At 42.1% G+C, this 22,059-nt stretch overlaps 1 protein-coding gene across 1 annotated transcript in view; it reads right to left on the bottom strand.

Annotated features, from left to right (window-relative positions):
* The window catches only part of LGI2 (leucine rich repeat LGI family member 2), a 29,490-nt gene extending 14,217 nt beyond the window's left edge, over positions 1-15,273 (bottom strand). Inside the window, exons 1-6 of the mRNA XM_019526259.1 lie at positions 14,810-15,273; positions 13,740-13,811; positions 9,477-9,548; positions 4,679-4,750; positions 3,943-4,014; positions 2,105-2,274 (exon numbers count right to left, since the gene is read on the bottom strand). Coding sequence (XP_019381804.1) covers positions 2,105-2,274; positions 3,943-4,014; positions 4,679-4,750; positions 9,477-9,548; positions 13,740-13,811; positions 14,810-15,006 — 655 coding nt within the window. The 5' untranslated portion in view covers positions 15,007-15,273. The remainder of the gene's footprint in view (positions 1-2,104; positions 2,275-3,942; positions 4,015-4,678; positions 4,751-9,476; positions 9,549-13,739; positions 13,812-14,809) is intronic.
* Positions 15,274-22,059: the final 6,786 nt, after the last annotated feature.

The raw sequence follows: 22,059 nt of genomic DNA on the forward strand, positions 1-22,059 counted from the left end.
GAAAAGGATCTTGGAGTCATCATTGACTCCAAGATGAACATGGGTCGGCAGTGTGGGGAGGCAGTCAGGAAGGCCAACCGTACCTTGTCATGCATCCACAGATGCATCTCAAGCAGGTCAAAAGAGGTGATCCTCCCCCTCTATGCAGCACTGGTCAGGCCACAGCTGGAGTACTGCACCCAGTTCTGGGCACCGCACTTCAAGAGGGATGTGGACAACATGGAGAGGGTCCAGAGGAGGGCCATTCACATGATCAGGGGACAGCAGGGCAGACCCTATGAGAAGAGGCTACAGGACCTGAACCTGTTCAGCCTCCAAAAGAGAAGACTGAGGGGGGATCTAGTGGCCTGTTATAAACTAGTCAGGGGGGATCAGCAGGCACTGGGGGAGTCACTGCTCCCCCGAGCACTGCCAAGAGTGACCAGGAATAATGGTCACAAGCTGGCAGAGGGTAGGTTTAGGCTAGATATCAGGAAGCGCTACTTCACGGTCAGGGCGGCTAGGATCTGGAACCAACTTCCAAGAGAAGTGGTGCAGGCTCCTACCCTGGGGGTTTTGAAGAGGAGGCTAGATGTACACCGTGCTGGGGTCATTTGACCCCAGTACTATTTCCTGCCATGGCAGGGTATCGGACTAGATGATCTACTCAGGTCCCTTCCGACCCTAGAAACTATGAAACTATGATATGGAGCTGTATTAGGACAACCTCAGTCTCTTCCTTGAAGCAAATGTCAGCTCAGGAAGAAGAAATTTGAGGGCCCTGGGGATCCCCCATGGGTGGGTTTGTGACAAGCATATTGTTTATGAAGCCCATATTGGTGAGATGATATGCTTGTTCTTTGATCATATCAACTAGCAATCGAATGGCTTGAGGTCTGACAGTGCTCCAAACTATATATGGACTATATAGTGTCTATGTACTACATAGTTCCAGTGTTTCTCTGATTACAGTAGTAGCTTGTCAGTAAAGCTTCTAGGGTATGCTAATACAGAAAATATAGAGGCTACTTCCACAAACATCTTAGACAGAACAACATGTTTCTAACGTAAACTCCAGGGCGTATGAGGTCAGATTTATCCCTAATAAAGAAGCATTGTGGGTTGATGGGTTTTGTACAGTTCACAGCCATGTAAATCTCTTCTGATTTTGACATTGTTTTGCCTATGTAAGGGATTATCATTTTCCACATATGCTGCTTCTGATGTATCTTGGAGTTTTGATTTAGAGTTCATTCTTTTTCCTTTTTATATGTTGTGCCTGGCTTATATTTCAAGCCTTTACAATACTGGTAATAAACAGGTATATTGTCTTTTAAACAAAAATTTAAGTGCTCTAGCACACATCTAACAGTTTGGTTTTGTGGAGATGAGAACTCAAATAATGCTAATAAGAGTGCACCATAGAGGCTGGGAGTCTGTTTTCATTGCATACAAGAATAACCTAACATCAGTAGCAGATGATTTTAATAACAGAATATATAGATAATTTGTTTAGTCTGCAGTACTCAGACAAACTTCATGCAAGTTTCTCTTCACTTTCTATTGATGGCATTTGCTATCTAAAATAAAAGCCAAAATGCTAAGCCATGCACTAGTATTATCCAATATTTCTCTCCATTCTTATGGAGCTGAATAATTAAGTACTGGAAATACTGCTGACACATATTTGCTATACTACTAAGCCATGGCCTATTGAATGAAGATAACAGATACTTTAGTCTTCTGTTCATTGTCTTTCTGTGAAAATTAGATAGATTTCAGGAAGCTCTTCTGACATAGATATATGGCCTTATTCCAGACAATAGCAAAAATTCTGTGATGAACATTGAGTCACAAAGTGAGTCATAATAAAGCCGTATAGAATTTGAAAACTCAAATTTCTTGTCCTTTTTATTGCTAAATCCAAACAAAAACTCTCATTGACTTATTGTGATCTTTAAATGTAACATTCTCAATTTTAAGGCTTGTTCATTTATTCTGAAGTGCTTTATATATAACCCTTTCCTCCCTCCCCCAAATCATGCTTGCACAGTAATATGGGGTTAATCTAAATTTCTAATCTTTAATCATATGTAGTGTGCTTAAAAATATATATTCTGAATACCTGTAGTGGTGCATTCATAATCAAAACTTGTGACATCATTTAACTTCTTATCCTGATAGTCTGCTGGACCAATACACAGGACATCAGAAACAGTGGAATTTGTCATCTTTAACCACAAAAACAACCACTTGGCTTTGCAGTCACACTCAAATTTATTTCCCCTTAAATCTCTAAAAAGACACACAGAAATAAACATATTTGAAATGATTGGTAGTAATAGGAAAACTGCAGAATTGTTAGCACCTTGACATTTAATTGTTTTGAATTGATTCTGAAAAAAACGGGAAGGATCTTCCATCTATTTTTCTGATTGTATTGTTCTTCACACCTCTGTCAAGTGTTGCTTACAGCAAACTTGAGTGCCAATCCTGAAAACACTGACCTATATATTAATTAAATGGACTATTCATGTGTAAAGTCACTCATAGGCATAAACATAGACAGTAGGGCTGGAAGGGACCTCGGAAGATCATCGATTCCAGCTCCCCACCCTGTTAGGAGGACTGGAACTACGATGTAGTAAATCCTCACAATATGGCTGTCTACTGCAAGGCTGCTTTCCATTGCCTTTGAGTCCTACTGAAATTTGTAAATTCCTTTACTTTATTATACTCTTCCAGAGCACAGTTGGTTGGCAGTAGTAGTCTTATCAGTAAAGCCTCTAGGGTAGGTTAATACAGAAAAGAGAGAAACTAATTCCACAAGCAGCTGAAGCAGAACAGCATGTTTAGATTGGTAAAGTTTCACCATACATGCAATGTCTGGCTCATTCCAAAAAATGAGTTCTCTGCTGTCTCAGGTATGTCTCCTGCCCTGGAGCCAGCTGATGATTTTTATAACTAGACTTTCCTGTTCTTTAACATATTTTGCTTTCCCTTGTTGCTATATGAATATATAAGCAAACAATAAGGGAAAATGAACTGACTGAGTATACTGAAAAAAATATTGACACTAAGGTCACGTCCAGATGAGTGCGAGCATGCAGTTTACAGTTCCTCCCAACTGTTTGAGTTGCCGTCAGCTACATGCAGCACACATGCACCTGTTTGCCACACTGCTAATTTGTAGTGCAGCACCAAAATTTGACACCAGGAAATGCTGGTATAAAAAAAAAAGCTGAAAAAAAAGTGGCATGGCACACATAGCAGTATTGTGCTCTACCAGACATGGACCTTGGCCATCTGGAGCTATGTTTTGACTTCTGGCTAGGCTCCATGTGGCCAGATTAGTGCTGCTGCTGCCCCAGGAGGCCCCCAGGACCCAGGTAAGGCTGCTGGGGTCAGCACCAGCCTCCCGTACCCCACCTAGGACAATTTGCTGCATGCCAGAGTGTGTGTACAGGGCATACTGGGGGCAGAAAGCAGCAGCACAAATATGAGACACTGCTATTTGTGCCATGGGAAATGCGGACCCCTGCGCATGTGTGCTCATCTGGATGCACCCTAACTGAGCAAAATACATGAAGGGGAAGAAACTGTTTCTCTCTAATCTCTTTCAACAATCATAATTTCAGGGGAGCCTTGGGTAATACTAATTAAAAAAAGTTCAGACAAAGCATAATTATGAAGTTGATGGTGCCCCTTTTACTTTAAAATTTACATCAGAACCAGAAAATAAGATGCAATAATGCAGGTCCCAGCATTATTGTGCAAAATAATTCATAAAGTCTAATTTATAAGATTCTGTAGAGCCAACAATATTAAAATGTGAAAATCTAATGTGACACAATGTGCATTTCTTTTTAATATGAATATTTTAGCTACTAAAAAATGAAATGTAAAGCCAGATTAAAAGTCTCATAACAATAGAAAGCCAATATAAAGATTTTAATTACTTACAGTTCAATCAGAGAATCTAAGTCACTGAAGACATCCCTGGGCAGAGCTTTAAGCTGGTTGTTGGCCAAAGAACTAGAAAAGAAAGTTAGAACTCAACCTAATTATCATCTTGACTCCTACCCAGTCTAATATCACATAAATAAAGCTAATGATTTGACAAGCCGAGCACTGATGGTAACTGCTAGAATCAAGAATGAGTTACGTACTCAGCATGCTGTGGTTCGTGAAACTTTATTGCCCAAGGACATAAATTGAAGCTGACTAGAAACAAAAGAGAAATAAGCCAAACTATTTCCATCACCACCAAGGTGGAATGAAACAATGAAGCAAACAAGTAGTAAGTTGCTGAAAAGAAATTGAATGTTAATCCTTCTCTAATACCTAATATCTAATGTGTTAATGAGAACTCTTTTAGTGAGCAAAGATTGCATGGTCAGGTCCTAAGTGATTTGAGCATGTGTGTAAGACAGGTTAAAATTCTGTAGCACTACCAGAACAGTGATCATTTGTAAAGGACATGTGTTGCTATTCACATTTGTTAATTGTCCAAATTAGCTGATATACAGAGATTAAGATGGAAATGTCTTACGCAGCATGAAAACCAGTTATCTTCAAAAACGCTTGGACTCTCAACATTAACAGTAAAAGCAATTACAGACGTGCCTTAAGCACAAGTCTTGGAATACCCAGCTTTATTCAAGTATAAATGATTTGTAATAAGTGTTAAAGGACTTACAGATGAGTCAGATCACGAAGGCCACGGAATGCATTTCTTGAAATGGTTTCTATTTTGTTTCCTTCAATAAATCTATATAGAAAATAAAGATTTTTTTGAAATACCTAAAATTAACAATATTACTATTGTTTTAACCTGGAGCTTCCTAACCTCATAGGTGCTTTCATGGATTCTTTTGTGCCTGAAGCAGGAGAAATCTCAGGCTAGCTACTCACATTCCCCCTTTCCCCCACTTACAAACAAACTGCAAGCTAGAAAACAAGTATTAGATAGAATGAGAGAGAGAATGCAAGTGAAGGAAGTGGAAGAAGAAGAAGAAAAAAAGATCACAGGCAATAAGCACACACTTATTCAACATTTCCTAAATAGCTAACCATCACCTCTGGAGCCTGTTGGCTACAGAAAGCCAAGAAGAGAATGGTCTCCATGGCCCTTTGCAGTGCCATTTGGGAACTCTAGTATTGTAAGGAAAGGTAGGCAGGGTTGTTAGAATCTTCTGAAGTGAACATTAGCATGAAGTCCAGTTTTTGTCTCATAAGTTCATGTAATTTTTATTTTCATGGCTTTTTAAATGCATATGGTGCTTCACAGAACATGTGCAGGCAGATCTTCTGCCCAGAGTAGTTACCGTCTAATGACTTGTCTACCCAGAGAAGTGTAGTTCACACAAACCTGAGACACGCTAACAGCTACATATTAGATGTTACTCTGAAGCCACGTCAGTAGTACCTGCTGTCTTTCTCCAGATATCATCAGTTATTAGTCTTTGCTTTCTTATGAGCAGATCTGAGAAACTTGCCTTTTATTCAGCATTGCTTGCCATCCCAGTTTTTATTACAATATTTCATCTCAAGGACTTCAATTCTCCCCAGAGGGCCAGGAGATCCATTCCCTATGCAGCAGGTACACAAGCCATAGCACAGTACTGTAGTGTAATACAGCTAGGTAGGTGCTGAATCCAGGAATGTATAGCTGGTTGCACACCAGCATTTAAAAAAAGGAGGTGACATTTGTTCACCATGATCCAAGAGGGCACACAGGAAAAAAGTCCAGTCAACCCTGATGGGGTGCAGAGCAGTGCAGGATGGCAAATGGAGGTCAGTCAAGGTATTGCATAGTAAAATGCTGCCTCATGGCATGAGTATCTGTTAGCTTAATCAACTTTCAGAACACAAAATACAGAATATGCACTATCTTACTATTTAAATACATACTAACAATTCTGCTGTCCTAGTGCAGGTATTTTCAACAGTCAGCAGCTTAACTTAATGTCAAGTAAATTCCCCTGGGTAAGAGAGACTTAAATTAAGAACAAGACAAACAGAGGAAACAGCAGCACAGGGAAGGAATTGGAAAGGGATACAAAAACAGTGAGAACAATTAAGATTAACCAACCTACAACATTTTAACATCTGATCCAAGGTCCTTAGAATTGCCATGTGGTCATCACTAACACTAACCTGGGAAATTGCACCCTGTTCTTCTATCTAAGACCACACAATTGGAGTAAAAGAAGTGTTAGAGAAATAATGTTGGGTTTGAGCTTACACACCAAACTCACTTGCCTGGAATTAATCTAATTGTTCTTGCCTTTTCATCATCTGTTTAGGTTCTCATATGGTGCCCATCACTGTAGTAGTCTGTGTCTTAATGATAGGAAACCCATTATATAGCCAGGGCACAGGAAAACATTCTGCCCGTGTGAAAACAGCAGGATTTGCATGGTAATATATTTTATTGGATCAACTAGATACAGCATGTCATTATAACAAATCCCCATGATACTAGGAGAGAAGTTCATTAAAAATGGGTATTTTCTGTAATAGGGTTAGCCAATTTTCTGCATCATAGTACTGAATTGCTCTTGAAATTGCTAGAAGTGGGAGTTTATTATAGACAGGGCTTATTATAATGAGGTTATATTGCATTTGGGAGAGATGTTAAACAGATTTTCAGGTACAAAATGCCCTTTCTCAAGTTTGACCTCAAGCAGCACATTTAGTTGTGCCCAAAAGCTTATCTAACATCTCTTTGAGTCAACTAGTTCAGGGGTGCTCAATCTCCAGCTCACAGGCCAAATGAGGCTCATAAACCTATCACATCTGGCCACTGGAGCTCCCCATGCATGGATCAGGAAATCTGGCAGTGGAGAAGAAGTGACCATTATTATTTCCTCCCTCCCCAAATTCCCAGACCCCAAGCCCCATGCAGTGTGGGCTGGGCTGGGCTGGGCTGGGCTGGATCGGGCTGCAACCCCTTCCCCTGTGGGGCTGGGCCACACTTCCCTCACTTCTGGGTTGAGGCTGGGACACACCTCCTTCCCTCTCTGGGGGGCCAGTTTGGGGCCTGGCCATGCCCCCGCCCTCGCTGCAGGGCTGGGCCACGCCTCCCTCCCTCTCTTTGGGCTGGCTGGAGTCTGGCCATGCCTCCACCCCCCAGTGGGCTTGTCCATGCTCCTTCCCACCCACTGGGGCTGGGCCATGCCCCCTTCCCTCCCTGTGGGCCCAGGTTAAGACCTGACCCCCCACACCCTACCCTCTGCTGGAGCAAGGTCACATCCCCTTTCCTCTCCATGGGACCAGGACAAGCTCTATCCCTTGAGGAGCTGTGATGGGGCCTGCCTAGTGCCTACCTCCTGCCCTTCTCCATGTGGCCAGATGGTACCTGCTGTGCCTGCTGCCTACTTAAGGGAGAAACCTGAATCACTGACTCCTGTCCTAGGTAATTTTTCAGTAGGGATGCACCTATCAATGCTACTCAGTAATGACTGAAAATATGTAATCTAGTCTTTTTTTTGAGCATATTAATATTATAAATACTAAATATTAATCCATAGATTAATATTTCAGTTATTTTAGAAATATTTATATGCACACTGTTTGTAGCAGAGGTGCTCTAGAGCTATTTTGGCTATCTGCTTTTGTTGTCTTCCTCCTTAATATCTTCTTTTGTACACGGAGGAACTATTTCTTTCCCATTTGTCACAGGGTTTCCTTATCCTGTATTGTGGCTTGGTTATTGATATCTGAGAGGAACTAAATTACTGGAGTAATAATTATGCTTAATGGAGGACATATAGCTGTGTAGATTCAATTCACATAAGGTGGAGGTGAGGTTTCTTGGTAGGAAGAAACATTCTGAGAAATTGGCGGAGACAATGACCACAGCCTCAGCTGCCTGGCAGTTGCCCACTCGGGCAGATTTGGGGTCTTACAGAACTTATCTCTGTTTCTTGGTTTCCAGTAATCAACTGTGGACCAAAATGCTGCCTTTTATCAATGGACTAAGATAGTGGTTTTCAGCTTTTTTGATTTGCAGACCCCTAAAAAAAATTCAAATGGAGGTGCAGACCCCTTTGGAAATTTCAAATGGATATGTGGACCCCTTTGCATTGTGTGTGTGGGTATTCACATACTTTTCATTGATCATAGTCATCTTATGTGGACCCATTAGGCAGAGCCTGTGGACCGCCGGGGGTCTGCAGACCACAGGTTGAAAACCACTAGATTAAGAGACCAAGTCTTTTTCTTTTAAAAGTAGACCTGACTACAGTTATCCCTGCATATCTCTGTGTCTATCACTAAAAACATCAGCTGCACCTTGGATTCCTCATGAGCACCTTTTGCACATTTAAAGCAATGTGCACCATGCTAAGATGTGAAGCTTTTCAAGCTCTTTCCTTCCCCAAGTATTTTACATTTTACCTGCAGCACTGATGAATGTGCAGACAGCCCTTGTCATCACTGAAAAGTCCAGGGCAGCAGAATCATGGATTGTAACATATGCTGTTTACTATATAATCTACTAAATTCCTACTCTGTTAATTTTAAGGCTGGCTGGTTCTCTATGATAAAGTATTAGTTCTTTCCAAACTGGTATCATCAATTGCCTTCAGAGTTGCAAAGATACTAGCAAGGTTTAGTGCTTGTAACACTACTCCTTTCTTTAGGCAGGAATATAATGGTAAGAATCTATACCAGAGAAAGGTTGTCATTCAGCTCTTAAAAGTAACTGAAGAGGTATATCTTTTATCCAGAATGTGGTCTGCTGATTTCCGATAAGAAAGCAGATGAAACTTGGAAAATTTCTTTGAATATGAATTGAGAAGAATTTGGTAACAGCATTAATATAAAGAGAAAGAAGGGCATATGGGTACATTGGAGATAAGCAAGGACAAATAAGTCAGAAATAAAGGGAAGAAGTAAACTATGTTAAAAAGGCAGGGCAGGGTGCCACCTTAGTGACTAACTCATTCAGAAATGTATACACTTTCTTAGGTAACAGCACCCTACTTTGTCAGATGCTATGAATGGATAGAGGACAGGGGTACTAAACAGAAAGAAATAAAGTAATAAAGAATGAATGAAAAAAACCCAGGTCTGGATGAGAGAGGATACTGTGGCCAGTGTGGGCAGTCACCCTGGCATGCTGTGCTTCACCTGCTAGGTGTTATCACCAAATAATGAATCATTTATTGAGTCTCTGAAACTCAACACAAACTGAGCTGGCCTGCAAATCTAGCACCAGTTCTTGCTCAGCAGCACCATTTCAGTGCACTGTGTTTTTTCAGAGTCTCGCCACATTCAAATACATTTCACATATACTCTGAAACCACTGGAAAAAAATAGTAGGCAGCTGTACAAGACTTTTGCCCAGGAAATGGGACATAAATCCCTCCATTCTCCTTGCCCCTAATAATCACAGTAAAGACTGTTTCTCCAAGGCAGGAGAGTCTTGGCAACTCATCGAACCATTTGATTCATAAAACACTAGCGAATACATAAAATATAGAACTCACAGGTATTCTAGATGGAAAAGACCAGCAAAGGCATCATCTCGTACGACGGTAAAGGAGTTAGAGTTCAGCAAGCTGAAAATGGAGAGAGATATTAGGAAAGCTATTAAAACCTGGCACACAGGATAATGCCAGTTCTGTTTATTGACCATGACCAGACTAATCTTACTGACTCAGATCCAGATTGTCCCGTCAGTGAAGCACACATAAAATATTATGGAGTGTCCTGTAAAAAAAAAAGAAGTATAATGACCCCATTTAATGTTACTTCTCTTTCAAAAAGATGCTACATGTATCATCCGCCTTGGTTGAACGAACCTAGACCTAGATCTTCTGGTTTTATAAAGCTACTTCATGCCATATAAAGTTATGCAAAGTGGTTCTAAAGGGGCCAGAGATAATCAGTGGAGATTTCCAACTGTGTGGAGAGAGATACTCCCAGCACAAATCTGATGGTGTTGGCTCTATCACACACTACGTAGGCTCCCTCAGGAACCTTAGGTTGAGTTAGTGATGCATGGGAGCCCTTCTAACTTGTGCTGTGAGAAGTTGGGGAGCAGAAAGGTAAAACCGATTGCCAGCAAAATTCCTTTTCCAATGTGTCTGACCTTTGGGATGAAGAATCTGCCTTGTTATGCTTACAAATCACACACAAGGAAGTATCCAATCAAAAATATTCTCTTTTTTATTCCATTGATCAGAATGAGCAGAAAACCCCACTCAAAGGAAATAACAATTCCAGAAGCTCACCAGGGCTCTCAGCTCCAAGTGAATATGTCTGCATTAATCACTTATTATAACCACTTATTAATCTTCCCTTTGTACTGTTTTGGGCATTTTACTAAAATTAATTTGGAAAGCTAATGAACATGAAATGCAAACTTTCCCTATGATCCTAAGCTATTATGCTAATTCTAGACAAATACTCTTTAAATTATCCCAGAGAAATCTGAGAAAGATTCAAATTGCAATTAAAAATAAATCCTTCTATTTCTATTTTAGCTTGATTCCCACCACATGAGATACAATACCAAAGACTACAAATATTCAGTTAATAATTTAAGCTATGTCTCCTGTATTACTTAGTTTCTCACGATTACAGCATACAGTCAGAAAAAAAATTGTCACAAGGCCAAGAAAAGTGGCTGGGGATTGCAGTGAAATGCCCTTGCCAATTCTCATCTCCCCAGTAAAATCAGCCAGCTAACCAAGCCACAGCACTTCCTCCTCCCCATGAAGATAGTCTATCATACCTACCCGATTGCTGCTGGCAATCCCAGCACTGAAAATAAATGGGTTCCCCTCTCTACTCTAACTCCCTGCCTCTTCTCTCCCTCCTAATAAGAAGGAGCTGTTCCAGCTGTCAAAGCTCCTATTTTCCATCTACTTCGGACCCTGGGTCATAGACATCTCTTCCTTTCATACATTGGCCTTCAACAGGGTATAGGCCCAACTTGCCAGCTCCTTGAAATGACAGGCAGACCAGGTCCTCCTTCCCCTTGTCTCATCTTTCCCTGTGTGAGCTCCTCAGGTTGCTCTTGAGGTGTAGGGGAACTAGGCACCGTGCTGAGCTTATGATCAAATTTTCTTTGGTAAGACTTGTACTGCCCCAAAGATGTCTGATAAGGCACCTGGTAAGCACGCACTGACCTTAGCTCTGCTCTACACTCTTAATGAAGGGAGGAAGCCACCAGCTTTGCCTTCTCCTGCCTTCGACCTGTCTATAGCAGAGAAATGCTTTAAGTTAGAAAACATGTCACCTAATACAATGTTAAACTTGTTTACACTTGCCTGCACCACTTCTCTCAGCGCAGACAAAACCAGTGGTATTTTAGAGGGTAGTAACTGGTTAGTTACCATGTTTTCTAATTCAGGGCATTTAGAAGCCATTAATATAAGTCAGCGTTCCTGCCAAACTCCTCCAGATTCTCCCTTTCCCGACTGTACTGCATGGTACCACATGGACTTTACTCCATGGTACCATGGTCCTCATCCCTCATTTCTTTCTTCCACTCTCTAGAGCTCTCTCTATTGCGCTGCTAGAAAGAAGGCAGAAGCAGTGGGGGGGATAAAGGCATCTGACACAGTTGTGTTTATCCACAAAAGAAAGAAAGGGGACTTAACAGAGGCCTGTTACCTCCTCTTTACATGGTGCCACTGGAGAGCATGGGCACACAGACTAGTTACCACAAGGCAGAAGTGTAGCTGCTCCACAATAAGATACCATCAAATGATCAGGGGGCAGCAGGGCAGGCCCTACGAGGAGAGGCTACAGGACCTGAACCTGTTCAGCCTCCAGAAGAGAAGGCTGAGGAGGGATCTAGTGGCCTGTTACAAACTAGTCAGAGGGGACCAGCAGGCACTGGGGGAGTCCCTGTTCCCCTGAGCACTGCCAGGAGTGACTAGAAATAACACTCACAAGCTGGCAGAGGGTAGATTCAGATTAGACATCACGAGGCATTACGTCACTGTCAGGGCAGCTAGGATCTGGAACCAACTTCCAAGAGAAGTGGTGCTGGCTCCTACCCTGGGGGTCTTTAAGACAAGGCTAGACGAACACCTTGCTGGGGTCATTTGACCCCAGTACTCTTTCCTGTCATTGTAGGGGGTCGGACTTGATGATCTGCTCAGGTCCCTTCCAACCCTATCAACTATGAAACTATAAAAGCATGCATGTGGCAAATACCACAGAGCACCTAATAGTCCCCATCCTACACCATTTATCAAGAGGTAACTAGTTGGTGAGCATACACCCACAGGTAACTACAGTTTTAACTGATCTATCTATGGTGGGTTTTTAGGTTCCATTCCTATAGTGACTTACAGTCTCCTAACATAGGGGTTTTCAACCAGGGGTATGCATTTCAACCAGGGGTATGCATTTCAATCAGGGGTATACATTTCAACCAGGGGTATGCATTGGGGGACACCTCCCTCTCTCCTCCCCACCAGCTCACCGATCGCTGAGGGACTCCTTCCTTCTCAACCAGCCGCTGAGGGTACACTGACCCAAAAAGGTTGAAAACCCCTGTCCTAACATATTTACCCTATTATACCTCGCTGTGACTGGGATAAAGAATTTATTTATTTATTTGTTTGTTTATTTTCACTGAGATGGGGCACTGAGGTACAGAGAGCATATCTGCACTGCTGGCAGGAAGTGTGGCTACAGCACAGGCATACCGGAGTGAACCAGGTGAAAAGCATGGTGGCCTGCGTGTCAGTGTTGACTAGCCAACTGAGTGAGCACTACAGGCCCCAGCGGGCTTGTCCGTTTCACTTCTATCACCATTCAAGCCAGCTACTTTGAAGATAGCTGGGGAATGTCTAGTTGCACTACAAACGGACTCCCAATCCCAGTGGAGACATTCCCTGAGTGACTTGCATGAGGTAACACAGGAAACTACACTTCCCAGCCCTTAGGGAGACCACCCTTCCCACAAAACAGTCAGCACTTCGGTGGAATTTGGACCTGCAAATTCCCCTCTCCAATTCATATAGATGATCTGGACTCCAATGATCTGTTCTCCTTCCATGTGCACTTAAGTCACCCCCTGATACCAACAAATCTCACCATGTTAATGACAGATTCATTAGCATAGGAGGAACACAGTGCTGGAGTCCCATTGATCATGTGACTCCAAGAGGGGATGATGCCCTAAACCTTTTTACTATTTTTTTTTTAAATATAATTTGTATCCAAGGCCAAATTAGCCAAAACTAATTCCAAATCCAAGATCTCAGGACCATAAGTGGCCCTAATACCAGCAAACATCCTCCACCTGCACCTGGGGCTTCAGATGTTTCCAAAACCTTTGGCGGTCATCCTACTTGCAGGCCCAAGCCTTGGGATTCGGATGCCCCTGAGTTTTGCTTGCCTTTAGCTCTAAGGCCTTTGGAGCTTGCAAGCAAGGGAGGAGACTCTCATTTCTATAAAGTGGGCTTAAAGCTGCTACACCTTGGCGGGTACTGAACGACACTAGAAGAGCAGTTCTTCTACGAAGCAGTTCAGGAAAACTGCCTTCTTGGACGCAGATACATGGCATTTCCCCTGCCAGGTTAAGAGGCCACTATGATTGATCAGAGCCTTCAAGAGGCTGACCTTTTCACTATGGATTTTTAACTAAAAAGAATTTAAAACATCAGTAAATTAACACCTAGGGCAAATTCAGCACGGGTGCACTGTAACATCCCTGAAGTTAATGGAGAGGATATAGGTTACCATGTTAGTTAGAGATGTGTTTTGTTCAGAAGTGCAATACTTACAGGAGCTGCAGAGAAGGCAGATGGGAAAACATTCTGTCCTTGATTTCAGAAAAGGTTCCATTCACCAGGCTCCTAACAGAAAAAAGTAGGAAAATCCAACAACTAAACAAAACCAATTATGATCACCTCTTCTGTTAGCCAATATCCAGTACTCTCTCCCATTGGTTGGCCCACCCTCTTTTTATGAAAGTCCAATAAAATTAACCAATTGTCATGTTTAAAGCATGTCTAATCCTGTTCCTGCTCCTGCTTTCCTATGCTACACTTTGACACTGTATTCCTTCTCACCGTATCCTCCATCAATCTTTAATAACATGTACTTTCTGCCCCTTGGCAACCTCCCTCCAGAGAAAAGTTGGGGGGAAGGGGAGGGTTGCTTTGTCTGCCACTTGTGTTTTTGGATTTTTACAGACAAGAATGAAAAGGGAAAAAAGGAGGATGGGGAAAGCACGTGAGAAAAGAAAATGGGTATATGTGTTAAATAGGATTAACTGAGACTGGAACTTAAAGACTCATGAGATTTAAAAGTAGCATGAGTTAAAAACTCCATTTCCAGTTTCACTCACATTAGAAATGCAGTGAACTCTCAGTCAAGTTCCAGAAGTCTGTGCAGCCTTTTCTCCCAGGGTAGGAATGCCAGATAAACTAATTATCAGGGAGTAAATCTTTCTCTAATTCTACAGCACTTTAATATGGCCACTTGCCATCTCCCTAGGTATTTCAGATTGACACCATGGTATGTATGGACAGACACACATACATTTTCATTCCTTTGCCTAACTGCTGTAAAACAGGATAATCAAGGATTCTCATTTTAAAAGCTCTTACAGATAAAAAAAAATATCAAACTCCTTTGCAGCTGCCTGGCAGTGCAATACTTCAGCAATGGAAAACACTGCCACACACTAATTACACTGCCCATTACTGGGGTATGGACATCTGTCACGGAGCCAGCTGGGAAGCTAACCCCCAACTTAAGGAAAAGAAACACAAAGCACAAAGAAGGAAGGTGGGGACCCCCTGCTAGCCTGCTGCTCAAGAGAGCTCTGGTGTATTAAGATTTAACTTACAAGGAGCTGATGTCGCTGGGAACGATTCGTGGCACACCAGGGGATCCCACACAAATAATGGATTCTTTGGTGCAGCTGCATGTAGCAGGGCATCGGACTGGTTTCTTCACCTGGGCACGCTGCAGTAGGCATGCTGCCGCCAGAACCAGGAGCCAGAGGGAACCACCGCTGCAGCCACTGCCTCGTAGGAGAGCCATACTGTTCCCTCCTCCTCTTCCTCGTGGTCCCTTTTTGGCCCTGCACCCTTGGCCCACGCACTGCTACTGCTGCTGCTGTGGAACAGGAGCAGGAGCCAGGCAGCATGCTGCACTCTTATGCTCAGGCTGAATGTCTCTCTGCAGCAGAAGCAGCAGCAGCAGCACCGGGGCTGCTGCACTAAGCTCCTTCCTCCTGACATCAGCACTTCAGCTGCAGCCTTTTCTGTCCAATGAATAATTTATCAAAGGCTCCATTGCGAGGGAGAGTTTAAAAATAATCCCCCAAGTAACCGGGGCTCAAAGGACTCTGTTTCGCTTTCCCATCCTCCATCCCTTGGCTTCTCCTTGAATGCTGGAGCTGGGGGAGGAGGAGACTAGGTGACCTTGGGGGATATATATGCCATACATGCAACTAGGACCAAATGTTTGTTCTGTATGCTACAGGGGTGCAGTGCATTCCTCTGCTGCTCCCACTGACTTGGGACAAGAGGGGGACTCCAGGCTGCACAAACAGACGTGTTTTCAAGCAGCATGTTAGCTCCTGTGTGCAAGGATAGGATGAAGTGATCTACTTAATCATGAAAATGACCCACCAAATCCCAGTCTTAACGGAAACAGCACTAATGCCACTGGCAAACCTTAGACACTTTTCAGTGATTCCCTCAATTCTTTTTCTTCATAATAGCCTTAATGCTGACAAAATGCTCCATGCTGTGCAATACCCGGGCATGACAGCAGCCCTGCCCCAAGCCATCTAAATGACTGACAGACAAAAGACAATGTACACTAGGATACTTGGCAGTGGGAAAATAACCTAGGGGATTATCATTTTACACTTCAGCCTTATTTCAGTTTCACAGCCAGTGGGGCACAGCAAAAGTAGTGAATTTACAGTAACAGGAGGAGTGAAAAAGCAATGGTGGGAGAACTTGGTGCCCAAGGACTGGCTGTGTGGGGAACTGCATGGAGAAAGTGGAGGACAAAGAAAACAAATGGGACACCACTTGTGAAGCAGAGCTCCACTCAGGAATATGATGGGAGAAAAGGTCTGAACTAAAAGTTCAGGCAGACACACTATGACCTCTAAGGTGAGAAAAAGAAGCCACTCTCTTACTGATGTTACAGATCTGCTAGATGTTTTAGCCATGCAAGTAACAGCAACCTTGCCCTTAGAAGTAAGACTAGGGTAAGGGTCAGCAACATTGTTGGACAGAGTGCCAAAAACACCCACAACCTCAACTTGTAAGATGTTGGCGTACCAGGGGCAGACAGTGGGGGAGCCACAAAGGGGCCCGGCCCTTGTTGTGGCAGTACAGCCCTGGCTTCTTCCCCACTGTCCTCCCTGAGGTGCATGTACCAAGCAAAATGCCTTCACATGCCCCTCTCTGGCACCCATGCCAGGGGTTGCCTACCCCTGGGCTAGAGGCTTAAAGGACAATACAACTCCATGAAGACCAGCCCCACACATGCAGGCACAGCAGAATGTAGTCAATAAAGTTGAAACACTGCAAAGAACAGGAGTTTCTTTGTAACGGTTGACACTTTACTACTGTACTTTGCCCCTTTTCCAGTCTCTAGAGCACTTTAGCTGCCTACATTCATTATTTTTCCGTCCGAAACCAGAAATGTGGTCTCAGTCCAAGAGCAATGCTGTCTAGATAGTTTCAAATGGAGGCTAATTAATGTAGCTTACTTGCATGCCCCAAGGTCCTTAAAGAGTTAATACAACAGATCTCACTGAATCTGGGAATGGTGCTGACTGTCATTCTGGGGTTATTACTAAAGAAAGTACTTTCCTCTGATGCTACCACATGTACCTCTCTGTGCCCCTGCCCATATCCTCACCATGAAGGGAAAAATGGAAGATTCCCCTTCTCACCTGCTCTTTGCCAGCAATAGGAACTGGTTTTGTATGGCATGTAATATGAATCTTGGTATTCTATGATGCTATACTTATGTCTGAAGATTATGCCTGATTAAACAGAGAAGATCAAACAGCTTACTGTTGAATGTAACACTATTACTTGGTCATTGTTGCTGACAACTGCTTCTTTACTGCTGAAGTAGTAAAGAGGACAAAACTTGAAATTTTACCCATTTTGAATTTCATGTGTTTGAATTCAAATCCTGAATTGTAATCTTGATGTAGAAATTTAGGGCTAGTGAGCATTCAAAATTGAAAGAGGTCAATTTTTTGTTTAGGGTTAGAGCTCTGCAGATAACAGATTTTTTGGTGTGCTGGCAATTCTAAAATATCCCCAAAAATCAGCTTGTCTTGGCAAGACAGGAAATGTTTTTAAAACATAAATTGAACCAATGAGTTTAAAAGGCACATTTCAGTTCAAATAGAATATTTTGTTTGACATAAAATTAAATAGTTTATTTTGGATTTGAGTATTGATAAGGAGGATCTTTTAATTTCTTGAAATAAAATTGAGTAACATTTCTAAATCAAAACTAATTCCAAATAGAAAAACTGAAATACTTGTTTTGAAAATATCAGAATGAAGTCTTTTGAATTTTAGAAATGTTTAGAAAAGTGTCAGTTAAAAACTTTTTTTTTTACGTGGCTGTAGCTACAAAAGGCTTAAATCTCATTAAATTTCTACTACTGAGTGACAAAAATCTTTCAAAGTCAACTAGCCATGTGGATTTCCTTCTTGGTTTGTTGAAATCTCATGCAAATAGTTCATTGTCATTAATAGTAAATAGTAAATTAAATAATATACTTGCATTTAATCTAAACTTAACTATGAGTATACAGTAATTCTGATTAGCTCTTCAACAAAATCTTACACTAAACATCATTCATATCTACAGTCTTTTACATCTTCTGAGCAAAATTTCTCTTAGTCATTTCCACAAAAATCAATAAATTAGTGGACATTTGAAAAAGCCATTCAGAGTCTGGCCCCAGTAGAAGGCAACATTTAAAGCACATATGTGCATGAAGTGACTGACATGTCAGCGCCTCTGTGCTCTGAACAGGTGCAGTATCATTCCTCGCATTTTAATCAGCCACACATCACACCAAATGTACAAGAGCTATATAAAAGGCATCCTGCACTTAATTCAAGAACCACATTTACCTCAAGATATTTATTTTATTGATAAAGACATTGCCCTTATGATGAAACCCATTACAGAACGTGAACTTTGTTTGATTTCCTGTCAACTGGGTCATGGTTGTTTTACCTTGAGCTCAGCGTAAAACAAGGAATAATTTTATAAGAGAGGTACAAAAATAAACAGCTACAACACTGATTTACCAAAATAGCAGAAAAGCTGCAATGTTCTTACGAATCAGAACAAACAGAAAACGGCCCTGTGAAACAAAGTCACTGTGGCTTGCAGTTTCTAAATGATGTTTATTGGGATGATCCTGTTCAAGTCTTTAATTAATAGCACATAGTCTGCCAGTACTGGCAAACCAGGATTGAATACTGCTGCAAGTTCACATTTTACCTTGGAATGCAATGTCAAGTCAGTGGGTGATGCTCCCTTTTGTACCAGGACTAAATTTCATTGGCAGACTGAAACATATTCTGCCCCAGAGACTTGACAATCCAAGGACTCAGTCCCAACACTTTTTCTCATACTGAGCAGTCTCCGACTTTGCAAGTTGCTCCACTTCTATCAGTATAGAGGTTTAAGGACAGCAGGTGCCAGGAGTCTTGGGCAGTTGTAGGGAAGCTGGAACAGACTTCTCTGTCTTGTCCCTCCCGTATTAGCCCATCATTTGCTCAGGTTTTTCTCCTGTTATCCAGCTGCCTCCCTGAAGCTGCTTGCTTCCCTCATTACTAAGGCACCTGTGCATCCAGTGGCTGCAGCCCTCTTCTTCTCCATACTTCCTGGTGATACCAAGCTGAGGAAGAACTAGTAGGGGAGCATGGGGAGTGGGCCCTCAATACTGCTCCTCCAGTGGTAGGAAAAATGAATTACAGGGGACAATTCTGCCCCTGTTCTATATGTGATGGGGCTGCTGTATAAGTGACTTCCAGCAGTCTTGTATATGTTCCCATATGGTACATTATGAGGTAGCTGGGGACATGGTGGGGAGAGAAAGTTTGGGAAAACCATATACTCTGTAGGGAGGGGATCATCTCTTTTGTTACATGCTTGTCCAGTGCCCAGCACAATGAAGCCCTGACTACTGGTTGGAGCTTTTAGACACTGTTACAATAAAATAATAAGTAATACTCCAGGGTCAGCCCATGCATGTTAAGAATTCAGGCCACACACCTGCCACCAAACCGGAGGGAGAAATTTCATTTAAGTCAACTGTTCTTAGTCAGAATTTCATTTCCTCCCAGCATGACATGGCATACAGTGGGGGAATGGGGAGGGAGGGCTGACCTTTACTCAGGTTTTGTCTCAGGCCTAAAAATCTTTTGGGTTCAAGTTCACAAATAATTTATCTGTTTTTAAAATTGTCCGAGCACAAAAAACAATGACATGTACGTGTAAAATTGTTGTTAAAGCTACATATTTACTTTTTTTTTAAATTGAAAAACAGATCATTCAAAAGGTTGCTCAATTGGTCCAGTCAAGAAGAAAACAGCTCCACTGAAAGATTTAAATGGAAATGTCATTACTTATAAACAAAAAAACTTGAGTGTTGGATTGAACACTATGGAATTATATAATCCAGTGAGCCTGAAATCAAACATGAAGTGCTCAAAGGATTGCCGAAGTTTGGAGTTATGATGGATTTAGGCAACGAGCCTACATTAGAAGATTTGCAGATAGCCAGTAAAGTGATTCCCAGGAACAAGGCATCCAACAACGATTGTTTGCCTGCTGAAATCTACAGATGTGCCAATGACTCAGTCTTCAAAAGCTTCATGAATTTTGACCCGCTCTGTTGGAGAGACGAAGCAGTACCACAAGATTTCAAAGATACTCACCTTGTACAATCATACAAAAACAAAGGGGATAGAAGTGACTGTGACAGCTATCGAGGTACCTCCCTGTTGAACATCATTGGAAAAATTGTCATTTGTATCATGCTCCCTGAGCTGCAACCTTTAAGTGAAAGAATCCATCCTGAAAGTCAATGTGTTTTTTGCTCAGGACGTTCCACCACTGATATGATATTTTTGGTCAAACTACTGCAAGAGAAGTGTAGACAAACAATGAATACCACGATTCAGAGTCTTCATTGATCTGACAAAGGCCTTTGATATAGTCATCAGACAGGGCCTTTTTACTGATCTGAAGAAACTGGATTGTCCCCCCAAATTGTTGAACATCATTTGCTCATTACATCAAGGTATGAAGGCAACTGTAGAGTATGAAAACTGATATGTTGTGAGTTCAACAACAACACTCTGGACACTGTGTTGAACTAACAGTTATCTATTATTACAATATAGGCAACCCTTGTGGGCAGACAGCTCATGCTGACACAATGAAAATGGCCTGAATTCCTCAGCCAATTTATCTGCAGGGAAGCCCCTCCATACCCAGCTGAGGAGATGGGCAAGGATAGAGTCTTTGTTAGTCATCCTTGCTATCCGATCAGCCTGAAGAGGGGCTTCTGGCATGGATTCCAGCATGAGGACTTCCGCTGGCAGAGGAGTAGCACAATCAGGTATTGTATTGGTAGGCGGCTCAATGCATCAGCATTTGCAGTCATTTTCCCAGGTTTGTACATGAGTGTATAGTCATATGCATTTAGCATGATGTTCCGGCGTTGCACATGGGGAGACAAAATAGGAGTTGGTTTGTCCGTAGTAAAAATTCTAAGAAGGGGTTTGTGGTCTATTCAGATTTCGAATTTGCGGCCATAAACATAATTGTGAAATTTTTTAATTCCTGCAATGATTGCCAATGCTTCTTTATCAAGCTGTGCATAGTTCCTTTTGGTTGAAGTCATTGTTCTAGAGTTAAAAGCAATAGGTGTGTCCGTGCTGTCAAGCAATTTGTGACTGAGGACAGTGCCAACACCAAACGGCAAGGCATCACAAGTAATGGACAGTGGCTTCTGCTTATCATAGTGAACAAAGACAGAGTCTGATGTCAGCAACTTCTTGAAGCCCTGGAAGGCTTTGTTGTGCTGGCAAGTCCACTTCCACTGAGCTCCTTTATTCAGTAAGTGATGAAGAGTCTCTGCTATGGTGGCTTTGTCTTTCAAGAAGATGTGATAAAAATTGATAAGTCCTAAGGATGCTTGAAGATCCTGATTGCATTTTGGTATAGGGGCATCATGTATTGCTTTTACCTTGTCTTCAACTGGGTGAATGCCAGAAGCATCAATTTGATGGCCCAGCAAGTTGATACTGGAAACTCCCAGTTGACATTTTTCTCTTTTTACTTTGATACCTGCTTTATCAAATCTCTGTAAAACTTCCCTAAGTCTCTCAGTGAGTTTCTCTCTAGACAGCCCCATGATCAACACAGCATCAAAGTATGGAACAATCCCAGCAATTCCTGCTAGCATTTTTTCCATGAACTGCTGGAAAATTCCTGGTGCCGCAGAAATCCCAAACTGGAGGTGCCTGACATGGAACTCTCCCTAGTGTGTAATTATTGTTTGGGCCTCAGCAGCCTTGTCATCCACTATCAATTGCTGATAGGCTTGAGCAAGGTCAAGTTTGGCAAAAACCTTCCCTCCTGCAAAAACAGACAGTAACTGGTTAATGGCAGGCACTGGGTGTGGGTCCTGCTTAAGGGCTTTATTAACAGTGCACTTGTAATCCCCACAGATGTGATCACTACTATTAGGTTTTAAAACAGGAACAATTGGTGTGGCCCATCTTGTATGTATGATTGGCTCAAGGACCCCTTGCATGATAAGCAGACCTAATTCTGCACCAATTTTTGGCTGCAGTGCGAAAAGTACATTTCGACTCTTCATAAAGATAGGGGCTATTGCAAGATCCATTTGGAACATCACAGATGGACCAGAGTAAGTTCCTAATACATTGGAGAATACATGGGGGAACTCCCTTACAAGCCTTTCCAGACTTTCTGTGCAAAGACTGTGTACGCCTTGAATACTGATTCCCAATTATGAGAATCAATTTCTCCCCAGAAGGCTTTTGCAGGAAC

This window comes from Gavialis gangeticus, unplaced genomic scaffold, assembly GCF_001723915.1.
Source record: "Gavialis gangeticus isolate Ggan-Ray unplaced genomic scaffold, GavGan_comp1, whole genome shotgun sequence".
Taxonomy (NCBI): Eukaryota; Metazoa; Chordata; order Crocodylia; family Gavialidae; genus Gavialis; species Gavialis gangeticus.